The sequence below is a fragment of the Sebastes umbrosus genome, chromosome 13, assembly GCF_015220745.1.
Source record: "Sebastes umbrosus isolate fSebUmb1 chromosome 13, fSebUmb1.pri, whole genome shotgun sequence".
Taxonomy (NCBI): domain Eukaryota; kingdom Metazoa; phylum Chordata; class Actinopteri; order Perciformes; family Sebastidae; genus Sebastes; species Sebastes umbrosus.
In genome coordinates this window covers 16,624,356-16,639,771 of record NC_051281.1, presented here as the reverse complement: position 1 = coordinate 16,639,771, position 15,416 = coordinate 16,624,356, and the positions used below count along the sequence as shown (strand labels likewise).

The window sequence follows — 15,416 nt, the reverse complement described above, 5'->3', positions numbered from 1 at the left end:
CACAGAGAAAATCAATGTAAAAACAATGACTAGTCATTATCAAAAGATTTATATATATATAAAAAAAAGCACAGGGCCTCAATCAGAGGGCTTCTTTTCAGACCAAACGCGAATAATTCGTGCAAATAAATCATCACGTCAATAAAAAAAATTCTATCCCATCAGTCTCTATGAGCCTATCCACACCGAAACCGAAACTTTCGGATTTTGCAATTTCTATTGAGGTTTTCAAATGAAGCTTTGAATGTCTGATGTTGAAAATGAATAAAGAAAATGCTAACTTTAAATATGTCAGCTCAGAGCTGGGTAAACTTTTGGAGGTTGTGTCAACTTAAAAAGAAACGCACCATATCTATATTCTAAAACTACAAAAAGATAAATTTGTGAACAGAGCCGCTCAGAACAGGTGCTGCCCGCTGAGTAAACACTTGAAACCAGCAGTGTAATCACATGAGATTAGATAGGGGAGGCCTGAAAAAAAAGGGACAGGTGCATGACGGGAGTGTTCACACGCCTTGCCTTCGCTCTCTTTGCATCACTAGCAGGGGAGCTCCGGTGTTAATAGGGCATGTTGAGGGACGGGGGCCGCCTGTTATGAGAGTCCAGCCAGGAAACCCAGATGGGGATCAGCCATGAGGCTGGTTGAGGCCCGTCTCCTGACAAAACAGGGCAGACAGCGGGGTCACCAGGGACTCTGATACCACACAGTCCTCCAGATGGTGACAGAGGGACCAATCAGCTGCTACCCAATAACTAAGAAAGTACCCTGCTCTCCACAACCTCCTCCTCTCCGGTCCTTCCTCCTCGTTCCCACCTCCATCCCTCCCTCCTCTCAGGAAACGGAGAGAAAACAGAAGGTGCTGGGACTGCATCATTGCCTCCATCACTGTGATAATTTACACATCTATCTTGTCATATTCTCTCTTTTTTGCTTGCTATTGCAATCAATCTCACCAGGCTGGCTCTGCGCAGCTGAGACATGCAAAGAAGAGCAGGTAGTTATTTCAGAAATGACAGATTTCTTTTTTTAAAAAGTGTCATATTTCTCCGGCGTGGAAAAAGCCCGGGGAAGGTGGGAACTTCACTGAATCAGGTCATTTTTCTACCTCCCCGAGTGCAGTGACCTGTGCGGAGGTGTGTGTTTGGCGGAGTTAGCGAGATTGGAGCTTTGCGGGAGCCACAAGGTGAGGTGAAGATGCCGGGCACCCCGGGGTGGCCCTCCCCTCATACAGAGGAGGCTGTAGTGGCCACGCTGAGCCTCAACCCCTCGACACGCTCTCGCGCTCCCCGAGCTTCTCTGACAAATGGGGGTCAGGACATGAAAGACGGGGTAAGGTAGCGGCCCTGCCTTTCTGTGATACGGCCGAGCCGGAGTATTGGCTGATAGATGGATGACTCTCCTGGTGATGGATGTTCAACAACTCTTCACCGCTGCGACACTGGTGACCTAGTTAAAGAGGACATTTTCTCCCAACGTTCAGAACCAAGCGCATAATCAAACATGTAACAGATCTTTGTGTAAAACCTGACTCCATCTAAACGTTAACAGCGTTTTCTGTGATGGACAGCAGTCAACACATGGTGGTGTTAGCTGAGTATTATGTCCTACAGAGAGAGAGAGGTGCGGCGCTCTACACGCCCAGATTCCCTTACCTACGCCCACGCAGCACAACAACTGACCTGCTGTAAACACAGGGCCACAAAAATGTATATTTCCTGCGGTGCCCTCCCACCTCACCATCCTTGACTACATCTGTTTTGTTTGATACACAAAACCCAGTGAAACTAGCTCCATTTGTCAAGCGCTGATTGTGGGCAGACAAACCGGCCTGTCTGCGCTCAGATAGCGAGCCCCACTGTTATTAATCACAATTACAGAGTGGGCCTCGCACGCGGGAGCTGCATCAATATCCCCTCCTCTCCCTCCCCCCCCCACCCCTGTCACCTCCCCGTGCTGCTCGGGGTGGCTGGGCCACCGTTTGGAGGTCAGTATACAGCCGGCGATAACGGCGGCATCATTTACCCCGGCCCCGCCGCCTCCTTTTTATTAGCAATCTTTTAATTTTGAACCCGTCCCCGCCTTCAGGAAAAATTGTGATTTAATATCGCAGCTGATTCACTGCATACTGTTTTTGACAGGTGTGATGAATAGCCTGAAGTGATGTATGAAAACAGCGAGGCGGATGGCAATATAGATAAGGCAGCCATTTCGGTTAGCCCTGATGGGGCCCAGGGAGTTGTTTCGCCGCCGTCCCCCCCCCCCGCTCACGTTTCATTTGGTCGCCGCAGAAATGAACAAATAGCCGATTCGGAGCCATTCATCTGAGCCACGGGAACATATTTTGGACACGTGAAGGAAGCGATGAAAGATCTCCGACCGAATGCACATTTATAGCACGGCTGGCCGGCTTGCTCGCTAGCACGGAAGAGCACGCTGGGAAAGCTCGCCATGCAGTATTTGGCGAATTCTGTGCAGCCTCTTTTCATAAATTATAATCTAGAGGGAAGGTGCAAATATCGTGACGTCCCTTTCAATGTTCTGCTCGTGAATTATGTGCATTTGTTTAGCACATGTTTGCAGAAATAGACCTGATATTTTAGTATGTGTTTTTCAGGTTGTGGTACCTCCATGGTGATGTGACAAGCTCCCTCCATTGGCAAGGATCTCTTCTCTAGCTGCATGCTGGGAAATAAAATAATAAAAATCATTCACTCATAGATTCAACATATCATCACAAAAGATATAGCTATGAGAGAACTGGTTATAATGTTGATCAAAATGAAACTGGTCATACCTCCACTTCTTCATACACGTGTACGGGATCACTGAGTCCCCTGTAGTTGAAGGCAAAGTAAAAGTAGACACAGGCACCGGCGTCGTACGTCTGAGTCACCCTGGAAGAAAAACAGGTTGGAGTCGTGTTTACACAAGCAGAAAAGACTCCTTAATGTTTCTCCTTCAGCTCTCGAAAATCTCATTTACATGAACACAAAGAGCCGTGTTTTGTCAAGGCGCTCCATTTTCATACAATAAATGCATTTTCTCCTTCGTAAACTGGAAGACAAAGCAAAGTGGGAGGTTTGGCTTTCCCCTGTGAACCCCTGACCTCAATTCCATTCATGGTTTTCCAGCAAGCGGAGGAGGCGCAGAAGCACTGTCACCTTTAATAACATAACATTATCAGACATTAAATGGCCATCAAATGCTTTTAATCATCGGGAGCCACGTTGGGCGCTGCAGGTAACAGGATGACTCACTGATGCGGGACAGACAATTTGTTGTTTTACACAGAATAATATATCCTGACTGCTCATGTGGCTGCTTCTAGATAAAAATGCAGCTTTAAATTCTGAGTTAAAAAAAAAAAAGGTTTTGTTAAGAATAAAATGCTTCTCCAGTTTGCATGTCCTCTCTCTCTCTCTCTCTCTCTCTCTCTCTCTCTCTGGCCTCGTCCCCTGTGGAGGAGCAGGGTGCAGAGCCCTTGTTCATTTGACATGGCCCATCACCTGGCACGCTGACTGTTCTAGAGGTTAAATGGACAAATCAATCATGTGACAGACTGCAGCCGGGGAAATGAATGGCTGTCGCATAATCAGGCCGAGGCCTAATCTGTCCGCAATCGGCGAGCAGAAGCCTGGTGCTCCTCGACCGGCTCGCCGTCTGTTTGTCAGATTGTCCGTCCGTCTGTCTGTGTGGATCTGGCTAACTCACCAGGGGTCGGGGGTAGGACTGAGTATACAACCTCAATACTTTTTTGGTATTGAAAAAGCCTGTGGATCCAAAGCCTGATATATATTATTGTGCCGTGGAGTTCCATTATTGTCCAAAAACTTTTATAAACACATAAATGAGCCACGTTGTTGCACTGGTTGACGTGTTCCTTCATTACGATGAATATGACTGCTGTAATTTATTTCGAGTCAGTCTTACATACGCCATCCTGCTGCTCTAAATACTCACTAGAACACCAAATGCGTATTAATCCGCAGGTGAAAATAGTCCGCAACAAATGCACTATTTACTCATGTTTGAGTAATGTTTGCTAAAATCCACAGTGCCCTGCTGGCTTAAGAAGTGACTTAGCCTCTTTTGAAAATTAAAGTCCATGTTTGTTTGTAAAGACTTATGTCTTCAGTATTAACAAATGGGCTTGGGGCTGAGTGCCACAGACAGGGTAGGGATATCGGAAAGTATTGAAAGACAGACGAACACATTGTTGGTTTTAGTATTTTCATGGGATTTGTTTGATAAGGGAAACATTTGAGAACTTTGGCCTTTTTTTTAGCTGAATGGAAAAAGGCTTTAAGGCTAAAAAAAAATATTTATACTTAAAGCAGCAGTGGGTAGAAATGGAGCAAATATGATTAGAAAAAGTTATTTTTATAAAACGGTCACTATATCCTGACAGTAGTGCACAAGACAGGTAATCTGAAAAAAAAAACATGCGCATCTGTGAACATTGAAACTAGGCAGCGCTGATCAAATATGAATCAATATCCTGTTACACTGTAATGCCTATTTCTCGCCTCAAATATTTTCAGAATCATCTTGTAGTGTACTGTTTAGCTGTAAAATGAGAAAGTTTGTGACCTAGCTGCCATGTTGAGATCAGCTGAGAAAATGCCAAGCACAGCCCACAAGCCAGAGCACAGCCAATAGGAACGCTCTCTCTCTCTGAAATGATCTGTGATTGGCCAAAGTCTCCTGTCACAGGCTAGATTTTTTTTAAAGCCTGAAAACCATGAGGAGGTGCAGAAGTCTAGTTTTCTCTTAGAACACTTAAATTACAATATATTGAAAGGTTATTATGGAATTTTTGCCCAATGATGCCAAAAATATTCTGCCTACTGCAGGTTTAAGTAAAAAAAAAGCACTGTATCTGCACTTGTCTCTAAAAATGTTTAATGATACCCGGCCCTTGGGGATTTGAGTTCTCGTTAATCAGCCTTAATTTGCATTAAAACTGTCATCTGCAACCATTACCTGCATGTGGATAACGGCTGAAACTGCACTCCTTTGTCTTTACACTCTCGAATGACGCGAGCCTTTACGTTCCGGCAAATGTCCAACACCCTGGAAATACAATAAAAGGCAGAATTTATAAAAAATAATAATAATACAAAACAGAATTGCAGAATGACTTTGGAGTCTAAACCGTGATATTTGTGTATTTAAAAACATATTGCTCAAATGTATAGGGAATTTACAATTAACTGAATTAATTAGCAATGCAAAAATGATCAAAATTCAGAAAAAGGACATGAGGAGAGGAAGAGGAGGAGACTGACAGGACGACCATAGTGGGAGAGGTTCCCACTGGTGTGGAAATGGCCGCCAGTCCTAAGCATGTGCAGCCGTGTGTGGAGGATGGGGGGGAGGATGGGTAATGAGCCAGGCACATATGCTCGCCTCAGTGCCTGATCCCTTGGTCTCTCCCGACAGGCATGTTACACAACACGGAGCTGTGTGCGCGTGTGTGTGTGTATGCGTGTGTTTGTGTGACAAAATGATGATGAAACCATGGAGAAAACGCAGAACACACCACATGTGGATGTGAGATGAATATGTGGCGCATATTGCATTTCAGAACACACACAGACACACACAGTCTCTCCTAGTTTGTGTGTGTGTGTGTGTGTGTCAGTAATGGCGAGTTTGTAGGCTGAGGAGGCAAAGCTTCCGCCAACGCAGAGCCTGTTAATGGGGGGGAGAAGGCAGGCATGAAGGTGAATGTCAAAGACAGAGGCAAAGAGAAATAAAAGGAACAAGAGGACTCTCTAAGGACTGACTGTGTGGGAGGTGAGAAAAGAAAAATGTTTACAGGTATTTAAACTAAAGTGAGAAAAAGCCTTCAGCTCAGATCAGTGAGTGTCTTTACCTGTCCCAAGGCACAGAGGTTTCAAAGGACTCTCCAATCACATAGTAGTCCATCCCCAAGTCCTGCTCGGAGAACAACATTAGCATTAGTAGGCGGTAAGCGGTCGCTCGGTACATTTACGTGCACACATGAAACCAGGATACTGGGGGACATCAGGTTATACAGGTAATCGGACAACAGGTTGACATGCACTGTACCTGGTTACTGTAAAATCTACATGTACTGGCTAGTAATCAGATTTATCCACTACCCCCAACCTTATTTTGGAACTTGATGATTTAAACTGTTTTAGTGAAGATGATGCTTCCTAAGTAGTTTAATTTGTCAGGTTTTGTTGGCTCAATTGGATTAAGAACACACAATGGGAGGACAGGCTCTGTAGTGAGTGCACAGTTTTCCCTTTACAAACGCATGAGAGGACAAGTCCGTCTAACTTTAAAGCCGTAATTTGTGTATTTTAAAAACAGGTGAAGAGTTGACATTTGAGAAAGCGTATTACTAGGGCTGAAACTAATGATTGTTTTCTTTGTCGAGTAGTCTGTCGATTATTTTCTCGATTAATTGATTAGTTGTTTGGTCTATAAAATGTAGAAGAAATGGATCAGTGTTTCTCAAAGCCCAAGATGACGTCCTCAAATGTCCACAACTCAAATATATTAATTTTACTGTCATAGAGGAGTAATGAAACCAGAAAATATTCACATTTAAGAAGCGGGAATCAGAGAATTTACTTTTTTTTTCTCTTAAAAAATGACTCAAACGATTAATCAATTATTAAAATAGATGGCGATTAATTCAATTGTTGACAGCTAAGCGATTAATCGTTGCAGCTCTACATATTACTAGGGGTGTAAGAAAAATATTGATACATTTGAGTATTGCGATATTATGTTTTGTGATACTGTATCGATCCTGAAAAACACTATTGATTTTTAATCAATAGTTTACAAGCAAAGATTCTTGGCACACGGTGGTTCATTTTATGTTGTGTTTAAACTAGGGCTGTCAATCGATTAAATATTTAATCGCAAATTAATCACACATTTTGTATCTGTTGAAAATGTAACTTAAAAGGGAAATTTGTCAAGTATTTAATACTCTTGTCAACATGGCAGTGGGCAAATATGCTGCTTGATGCAAATGTATGTATATATGTTCAGCCATAGTAAAGAATGAAGGCTCCCTTAATATGGTGAGTAAATGGAGCCTCGTCGTTATAACAGTATTGCAATATATAAAATCGTAACCCCTGTATCATGATACAAACCGTATTGCCAGATTCTTGCTTATACACAGCCCTACATATCACTACAGAAAGCCTAGAGAAGCCAGGTTATGTAAATGCATGTTGCTTGTTTCTGTGATGATCAAAAAAGGCCTCTGACAGGACTGACCTAAGACAGCTCTCTATTGTCATTTTGACCGCAACCACTGTGCTCTCTTCGTGGTGTAGATACCTCAGTGTTAGACACCCTGACAACAACTGTGACCAGATCAAATCAGAGACCTCCCGAGGTCACATTCTGCAGCCTCTCTGCGTTGCTCACTATCCTATCTGCTGTCAGCCCGCGTCCTCCCAGCCCGCCCCACCTGCCCATCAGCGCATGCAAAGGGAAAAAAAAGCCAGAGGAGTGACCCACCCGGAGGTACGCGATGACGAAGGTCAACATGTAGCCCCTCTGCCCATTGTCCTCTCCAGCTGCCAGCCCCCTGGAAGCAGATAACAGGGTTAATATTTAACAGCTCTTTTCTTTTAGCTTTGTTGGTCCGACCGCTCCCCTTCACAACAGCTGCCCGGGAGCCTGTCAATCCAACAATGTACAGATCAATGCAACTATGCTCGGTGCATCGCCACAGGTCAGCCACACATCCATCACCTGCAGCGAGTAATCAGATTTTCATCTACCACCCAAACTAATCAGGCCGAGCTCATTAGGAAATCACTATATTGATTTTCACCCTTCTTCCTGTTTCCCCAACACCACAAGAAAATATTCTTCACAGAACCGCACCAATCCATCACTGGCACTTGATCTGATGGGTGATCACGATTTATGTTTAATAATGCAATAAAGCAGAGGATGCTGCATGTAACTGACAAGTTTCTTATGATTTAATTGCTGGCGGTTACCGGGGCAGCGCTCCAGCTACCTGCAGGTCTGGGCACTGAGCCAAAGAACAACACCGACAGTCATATATAATCGATAAGCTTTATACCCAGTGAGGAGCACTGAGGAGCCCTGGTTTGTCCCCTGTTTAAGTTTGTGTTGTAATGAGCTATTAGTTTCTGTATACTAGTTGTTATTACATCAATATTCTTTTCTTATTTAAGGAAGGCATTTTGTTGGCAACTTTCCCCCCCCCAAAAAAAAACTTTATTTATATTAATGTTCACAGTATAAATAAGGCTCACTGTTTTGCTTTTTACTGACTTTCAAGTAAAGATTAACAGATTTGGATTGAACAGTCATCAATCAGTCACCTGGATTTTTCTGTCTCTGTGTATCCAAAAACTGTTGTGTTTTACCTGACCATATAGTTTACAGTAAAGTCCAGTTGTGATACAAGAAAAATGTTGAGGTAGTAGGAAATCAAGAGGAGAATAGAGGAAAATGCAAACTATGTATGGCTGTCCTTGACTAAAGAAATTCTTAATCGACTAACACTAATTTGATTTAATCAACAGATCTGTAAAACTGAGTTTCTCCACAAAGAATCACACAAAAGCACCACTTTAAATCTTGTGTTTACCAGAGATGTGTTCATAAGTTTCTTAGAAATAAGAATAAAAAAAAAAAAGCATAAAAAATGATTAATCGACAAAATAAATCTTAGTCGACTAAGACCAAAACAACTGATTAAGAGACTACAAACTAGCGGCCAATTAAGATTCTCTTTAAGAATAAATACATAAAAAAAATTAAAAAATATATTTTTAAAATCATATTTTCAGAGTGTTGTTGCTTTAAAAAAAATAAACAATTCAAAATAAACAATTTCACTTTTTTTTCCAAAATAAAAGCAGAAATAATAAACCCTAAGTATAGAGAGTATAGATGGCATTCACGTGCATAAACTCTACTATTAGACAACTACCATTGATTAAGCAGAGAAGACATTTTTTAAGTTTCAAACAGTGCACGCTCCACTGGAACAATGTGTTGAAACAGAATCACCAATAAACAACGGCACAAAGCTTAATTTATGTTAGGATGAACTCATCTGTGAAACTATTGTTGGGGGTTTAAAACAGGCAGAGGATGGAGAGAGAATCCCTCTCAGGCTGACAGGGAACTGATTTCCACCAAAGTCCTCATTGATCCGTTTCATGATCAATCACAGCAGTCAAGCACTCCCAGGGCTTCGTCCTCTCGCCCTGCGCTGTCCTGAGGGGAGCTGTGCCCTGCTATCACCGCCCACACCACACCTACTTTAACATAAAGGCTGGCCTGACAGGAGGACATCCACGGGTGATCCATCAATCCACACAGAGACAAACTACAGAGCAGAAGTCTGAAGTGTGTAACTGTGCTTCCCCATCCTTTTCACTGCTAATACATAATGGCTGGTTAAATAAAGTGACATCAGGGGCCTCAGGCATCATGTTCGAAGTCTCACCAAATGCTTCATTTCTGAGCTTTACACGGTCGGGATCTGAAACTGATCTTTGTAACGTGCTTTGCTTTAAGACAGAGGGAACAACTACTTACCCAAATTTTGCAGCAATGTCATAAACTTGCTTCTCGTGTTGCAGGACCTTCTCACGGTCTCCCTCAAACAGGAGGGTGGCCACACACAAGCGGTTGGGGTCGAACCCTTTGAACTGGTGATTAAAAGAGACGGATTCATTTTTTTTATGAACAACACTCGGGGGCAAGCAACTGGTGATGTTTCACTTCTAATTATTTCCTTTACCTTGGTGATGTAAAATTTCTTCAACCCGTCCAGAAAGGATGTGAAAATTGAAGATACTTGAGGCTTCAGGGCATGACCTGTGAAAATATGAGATAAGAGTCAGCTCCATCTATTCACAAACAAGTGGGCCGACACATTTTTTTTTTTCACACATTAGTCATACTCTGCTTCTGCTCACATCCTTCCAGCGTTCTGAGAGGGCAAGCGAGTCAGATTTATTTGGGGTTTCAAACAAAAGGAGGAAAAAATAAATGGTAACATTTGAATAACTTTACAACTGGCCAGTGGCTGCCAGCGACAGCGGCTATAAATCAGAGGGTTTCCGAAGGGAAGTGGGGTTGACGCGGCGATATCCGTCTTCCTCACCCACACTTTTTGATTTATTTCTGATCGGACGCACAAAAGCGCCTGTGGACAAGCGAAAATGAGGGGCTGGGGCCAATGGGATGGTTATCAATCACTGCGGGGAAGTCACGGGTGATGTCGCCGAGACTTAACAGTTCATTTATTTCCCCCCATGCTCGAGTCTCTTCATCACTTAGTGTCCTAATTGTTTCCATTCCAAAATTTGATTGCAGGTCTTTGGGTCTCTCGCAGCCATCATACTCGTTAATTAAATACTCAACATCCAGAGAGAGAAAATTACACCTACACTGGGCATCATTTTACTTTTAACTCCTCTGTGGTTTGTTTTTTTTTTTGCATATCAACATGCTGCTACTTACTACTACATTTTTCATCTTGTGTATCAAGACGGGCAGCGCTAAATTGTACTATCTGAAAAAGACCTGTGAATACATCAACCCTCCTTACTCAACAGCCAACATGATTAAAAGTGAGGACAAGCCACTAATAAGCCCAAGAAGGTATCATAGAGCCATGAGTTTTAGTTATTAGTGAAAAACCTGGCCGCTTCATCTTCCCTGCTTAATGCTAAGAAGTGCCTACTCTGTGAAAAGTGGAAATATAGGGGAGATAATGAGATCCCTGGAGGCTGGGGAACTTTACGGAGATCTCTGGCAATGCCAGATGCATTCCACTAGACCTTAAGAAACAACATCATAAAACTTCAATGTAACAACTACTTAATTTTGGCCAGGGGTCATTTTTCATCTCGCTTCAATTCTTTGTCTGTTTGTGTGTGCAGCTATTCTGCTGCAGAAATAATAATCAATTTAACAATTTGGTGCTGTAGAAGGTAAAATCACTGCATGCTGTGCTATTGCCATTCATTGTTCTTCTCTCAGAGGTATACAGTACATCAATGAAAGAATGAAATGAATGCAAGCCAAATATTGACTAAATAAATACAGTAAGAGAAACTAATTTCTACTCAAAATAAATATGATTACTGTAACACTGCTGGTTAAAAGGTTTCATCTGGGCCGGAAAAAAAGGAAAAACTCGTCCTGAAAATGAAAACCAGGTCAAATAAAGTCCTACTTGTACAGTGAAAGGTCACCACAGAGCACTCAGAGAACTTAAATAAGAGTGATGTTTGCACACAACATTTAATGAGAGCAGTAATATATAATGCTTTAAGTCTAAGCTGGCCTATATTGTGAATAATGATGAAACAAAACTTACCAAATTGAAATTGTTCATTATCCATGAGTCGTATAGATGCCGGGGCACACCTCTGAAAAATAAAAATCACAGGGCACAATTAAGTCAAATGACTATGCCAAAAAAAAAGCTTCCAAGTTATATCATATTCAACCAACATTTATTATTGTCAACATTCAGTGCAAATTTAAAGCTTTTATTCTCTTAATTGATGACCTAAATGTCCAGTGTATAGACTCCAAGTCATTCCCTGTTGCTTGATGCATGTGACAAAAAAAAGTTCCAACTGGCACCGTAAATTTTGATTTCTTTTGGCACCCTCAGCCCGTTGGGTTTTAGTTGTAGAGGAAGAACAGGAAAAAAAGCTTTCTGCAGTGTCTTGGCAGTAAAGAACAGCTGTAAAAAGTGTTGGACTAGCTTAACTTGGAGGTTTTAAAGGGGACTATTATGCTTTTGTGCTTTTCCTCTTTCCTTTAGTGTGTTCTATAGTTTTTTTGTGCATGTAAAAGGTTTGCAAAGTTACAAAGTCCACACCAAACGGAGCTACTCTCCCCCAGAAACACTGCTCCTGAACTGCCTGAACTGTCTCGCTTGAAGTCCTGCCTTTTCTTCCGTAATGTGGTGATGTCACCAAGTAACACATTTGCATAACGGCTAGTTTGGCACGCCCTAAAAGAAAGCTAGTTAGTGCGGAGCTGGAGCGGAGTCCAAAGAGTTTGGTTCGGTTGACCAATCACAACAGAGTAGGCCAGCTGACCAATCAGAGCAGACTGGGCTTTCTCGTTTTTTGAACATTAAAGCATGTAAACATGTTCTAGTATAAAATCCAAAATACAAGTATGCACCTGAAAATAAGGTCCTCTTTAACAAGAGTGCAAGTTGGTTTAAACATACATTCAGATATTTTTGTTGGCAGTTAAGTTTTAAGTGAAGTGAAGACCTGAAAGTTCTTATTGCAGTTTGGGCAGTTTCTAGCCTGTGCAGTGATACAGCGCAACATGTTGTAACGATAGATTAACACGTTACCTGTTTGGCAACTTCTCGAAGACAGGCGACTCCCTGCTCAAAATTAGGGAATACCACCGAGCCGTATTTCTGATACTCCGGCATGGGACGAATCTTCATCGTTACCTCGGTAACCACGCCCAGGGTTCCTGTGGGAAATCACAGTGAGAGATTTTGAGTAGAGCAAAAAGAAGTAAATCAGTTCCCACAACTTATATGACCTAACCCCCTCTTAGAGCGGAACTTAAGACCGTTTTACAGGGCTCTGGTACACGTCCCGAGGGTCCTTCGGGTGACCTTTGTCTCACATTTCACCTGGTAGATCTGGTTTTCTACCACACACTGGGGGACAACTATGATTTATCAACTTAGGACCGCGAGGAAATAAAGCAGAGCCCCTATCAAAGGAACAACAGCAGCAACACATATACAGGTACGCCAAAACTTCAGGCTGACCTTGTGACCCTGAAAACTGTCAACCATTCACTGCTACTGCTGCTGGAGTCACATTGCAGAGTGTCTACTCTACCTTACACTGCAAAACTGTCTGGGAATAACACTTAAAAACTGCTTTAATGCAAATATCTGAGTTCACAGTAAACTGTAGCTTGGGAGTGCTGTTTGCCATCCCCCAAATTACTATTTATTATAAACCATATAACAGAGTGACTGTATTGAAATCATCTTCAAGACCAGTACCCACAGTTCTTTTGCTTTATGCACATGGTGTGAACAAAACATGCAGTCCAACATGTCCACAAGGTACAGCCTGAAAAATATTATAGTAATACATTTTTCTGGTCCCTGTGAGTAAACAAATCAGAATACTGTTTATTGTTGTTACTAGATACATTTCTATGTTCCTATGGGGACTTAACCCTGCAATAACTGATAACTTCACAGTAGAATAACTTTTTTTTGGCCACTTAGGGACAGAGGAAACAAGTTGGGAACACAACATTGACATTATCATCCTGTTGCTTATTTACACATCCAGTAGTCAAAGAGTAACATTATCATTAATTTGGAGTCATGTTTGTGGCCACCTGGTGAATATAAGTTCAATATTCACTCTCTTTTAGCTCTTTCAACTCCCGAGGGAACTATGTGGCTCTTTAGCTGCTAAATGCACCACTATGTTTAACAGCTAACTGTGTCCATCTGCCATGTGGTGCCAAACAGCTTGTGTAGCTCAGTTTGTGGAGCCATCTCTGTCTGATTTTTAATCACTATTAATAAATTGATTGCGTTTTATTCAATAACATTTTTAAATGTTCATAATTGGGTCCAGTAAAACCGCCAACTCCTGTCTTTAAGCATTATTGGAAGTGTGTTTAACTCGCTGCATAGCTGTGCACCTACTCACATAATGAGGGCAGAGGACTGTGATCTGAGTAGGGCTGCAACTAACCATTATTTTCACTGTCATTTAATCTGTCGATTATTTTCTGTTTGGTCTATAAAATGTCAGAAAATGGTGAAAAATGTCGATCAGTGTTTCTCAAAGCGCACAGATGACGTCCTCAAATGTCTTGTTTTGTCCACAACTTAAATATATTCTGTCATAGAGGAGTAAAGAAACCAGAAAATATTCACATTTAAGAAGCTGGATCAGAGAATATAGACTTTTTAAAAAAAAAATGATTACACAAACCAATTAATCGATTATCAATATAGTTGGCGATTAATGTAATAGTTGACAATTAATCGATCAATCGTTGCAGCTCTAGATCTGTGATTACACTGTATATAATGTGTCAGCATTACATTGAAGTCATTTCATGTAGTACTAAAATGATTTGTTGATTGACAGAAAAGATTAGCTGCTTCCAGCTCCTCAGATGTGACAATTTGCTGCTTTTCTTTTGCTTGATATCATTATAAATTAAATTAAACAAATATTAAAATATTAAATATTTGGGTTTTGATTTGGACTTTGGACACAAGTGGTTCTCGTACATTGTAATGGGAATTTATAACTATTTTTCTGACATTTAACTGATTCAATTATTAAAAATATAATAAAATAATTGTTAGTTGCAGACCCTAATATGTTTGTGAATTTTCTCAGTGAGAACCAATCCTATTCCTCCCCCCCCGAGCCTGAATGCTACTGCAGACGCTGTCCGTTTAGAGATGCATCTCCCCTGAACATAGCCGGCTCCATTAGGAGGCTTCCTCAGCCTGTTATGGCTGTTAATGAGCCCTCTAACGTGACACTACATGCCACACGCTGCTCCCTAGCGGCCCAGTGGAAAACATGTGACTCCATTAGGCTTCAGCCAAGAAAAGGCTCCTCCTTCCTGACAGGAGGAGCCACTGAGTGAGTGAGTGAGTGAGCCAGCAAGGAGGAGTCAGAGAGAGAGAGAGAGAGAGAGAGAGAAAGCTAGGGAGGAGCTAGAGTGGAAGGGAGTAAAGGAGGGTGAGCGAGTGAGGAATAAAGGGAGGTAATAAGAACAGCAAGGTCAGAAAAACACTCTCCTGGGGACGAATGCAATGCAATGAAATGCTGGAGTGCAGCTTAAGCCATTTTTTTTACTGCGACCGTCTCTATTAAACCAACCTCATCTGACAGGATTTGGAGGAGAGGGACTATTCACGATGAACAGTCCCTCTAAGAACAAACAACGTTGACCCACTGTGAAGCCACCGCTTTAGAATCAAAGAAATTGACCCTGTATATTGAATTAGTGCTGGTTGGCTTCACACACCTACATTACATCCTCCACGGCTGAGAGGAGTTTAAAAAGAGAAAAGGGGATTATCATTGATTATTCCACTCATTCTTTACACTGGTTAAAAGCAAGAGAGGAGAAAAATACTTTGCATTCAGGCTACTTCAAGGTCAGAGAGATATAGAGAGACTCGCTTGTTGTTGTGCGGTAAATGAGAAGCTCCGAGGTTTCGCAGTCACTTCTGATAAAAATGGATGCGTTCCACTTAACATGCAGAGCATAGTTGAGGGTTTGAGTGTTGTTGTTGTTGTTGTTGTTGTGGCCTACTGTCAGACTGCAGGATGCGGTTCCTGGGATGAGGAGGTAGATAATTTTA

At 41.9% G+C, this 15,416-nt stretch overlaps 1 protein-coding gene across 1 annotated transcript in view; it reads right to left on the bottom strand.

Moving 5' to 3' along the window:
• Positions 1 to 15,416, bottom strand: part of agps (alkylglycerone phosphate synthase) — a 35,766-nt gene that overhangs the window by 3,206 nt on the left and 17,144 nt on the right. The window contains exons 11-19 of the mRNA XM_037790765.1: positions 12,387 to 12,514; positions 11,382 to 11,433; positions 9,795 to 9,871; positions 9,590 to 9,702; positions 7,520 to 7,589; positions 5,880 to 5,941; positions 4,985 to 5,074; positions 2,796 to 2,895; positions 2,626 to 2,683 (exon numbers count right to left, since the gene is read on the bottom strand). Coding sequence (XP_037646693.1) covers positions 2,626 to 2,683; positions 2,796 to 2,895; positions 4,985 to 5,074; positions 5,880 to 5,941; positions 7,520 to 7,589; positions 9,590 to 9,702; positions 9,795 to 9,871; positions 11,382 to 11,433; positions 12,387 to 12,514 — 750 coding nt within the window. The remainder of the gene's footprint in view (positions 1 to 2,625; positions 2,684 to 2,795; positions 2,896 to 4,984; positions 5,075 to 5,879; positions 5,942 to 7,519; positions 7,590 to 9,589; positions 9,703 to 9,794; positions 9,872 to 11,381; positions 11,434 to 12,386; positions 12,515 to 15,416) is intronic.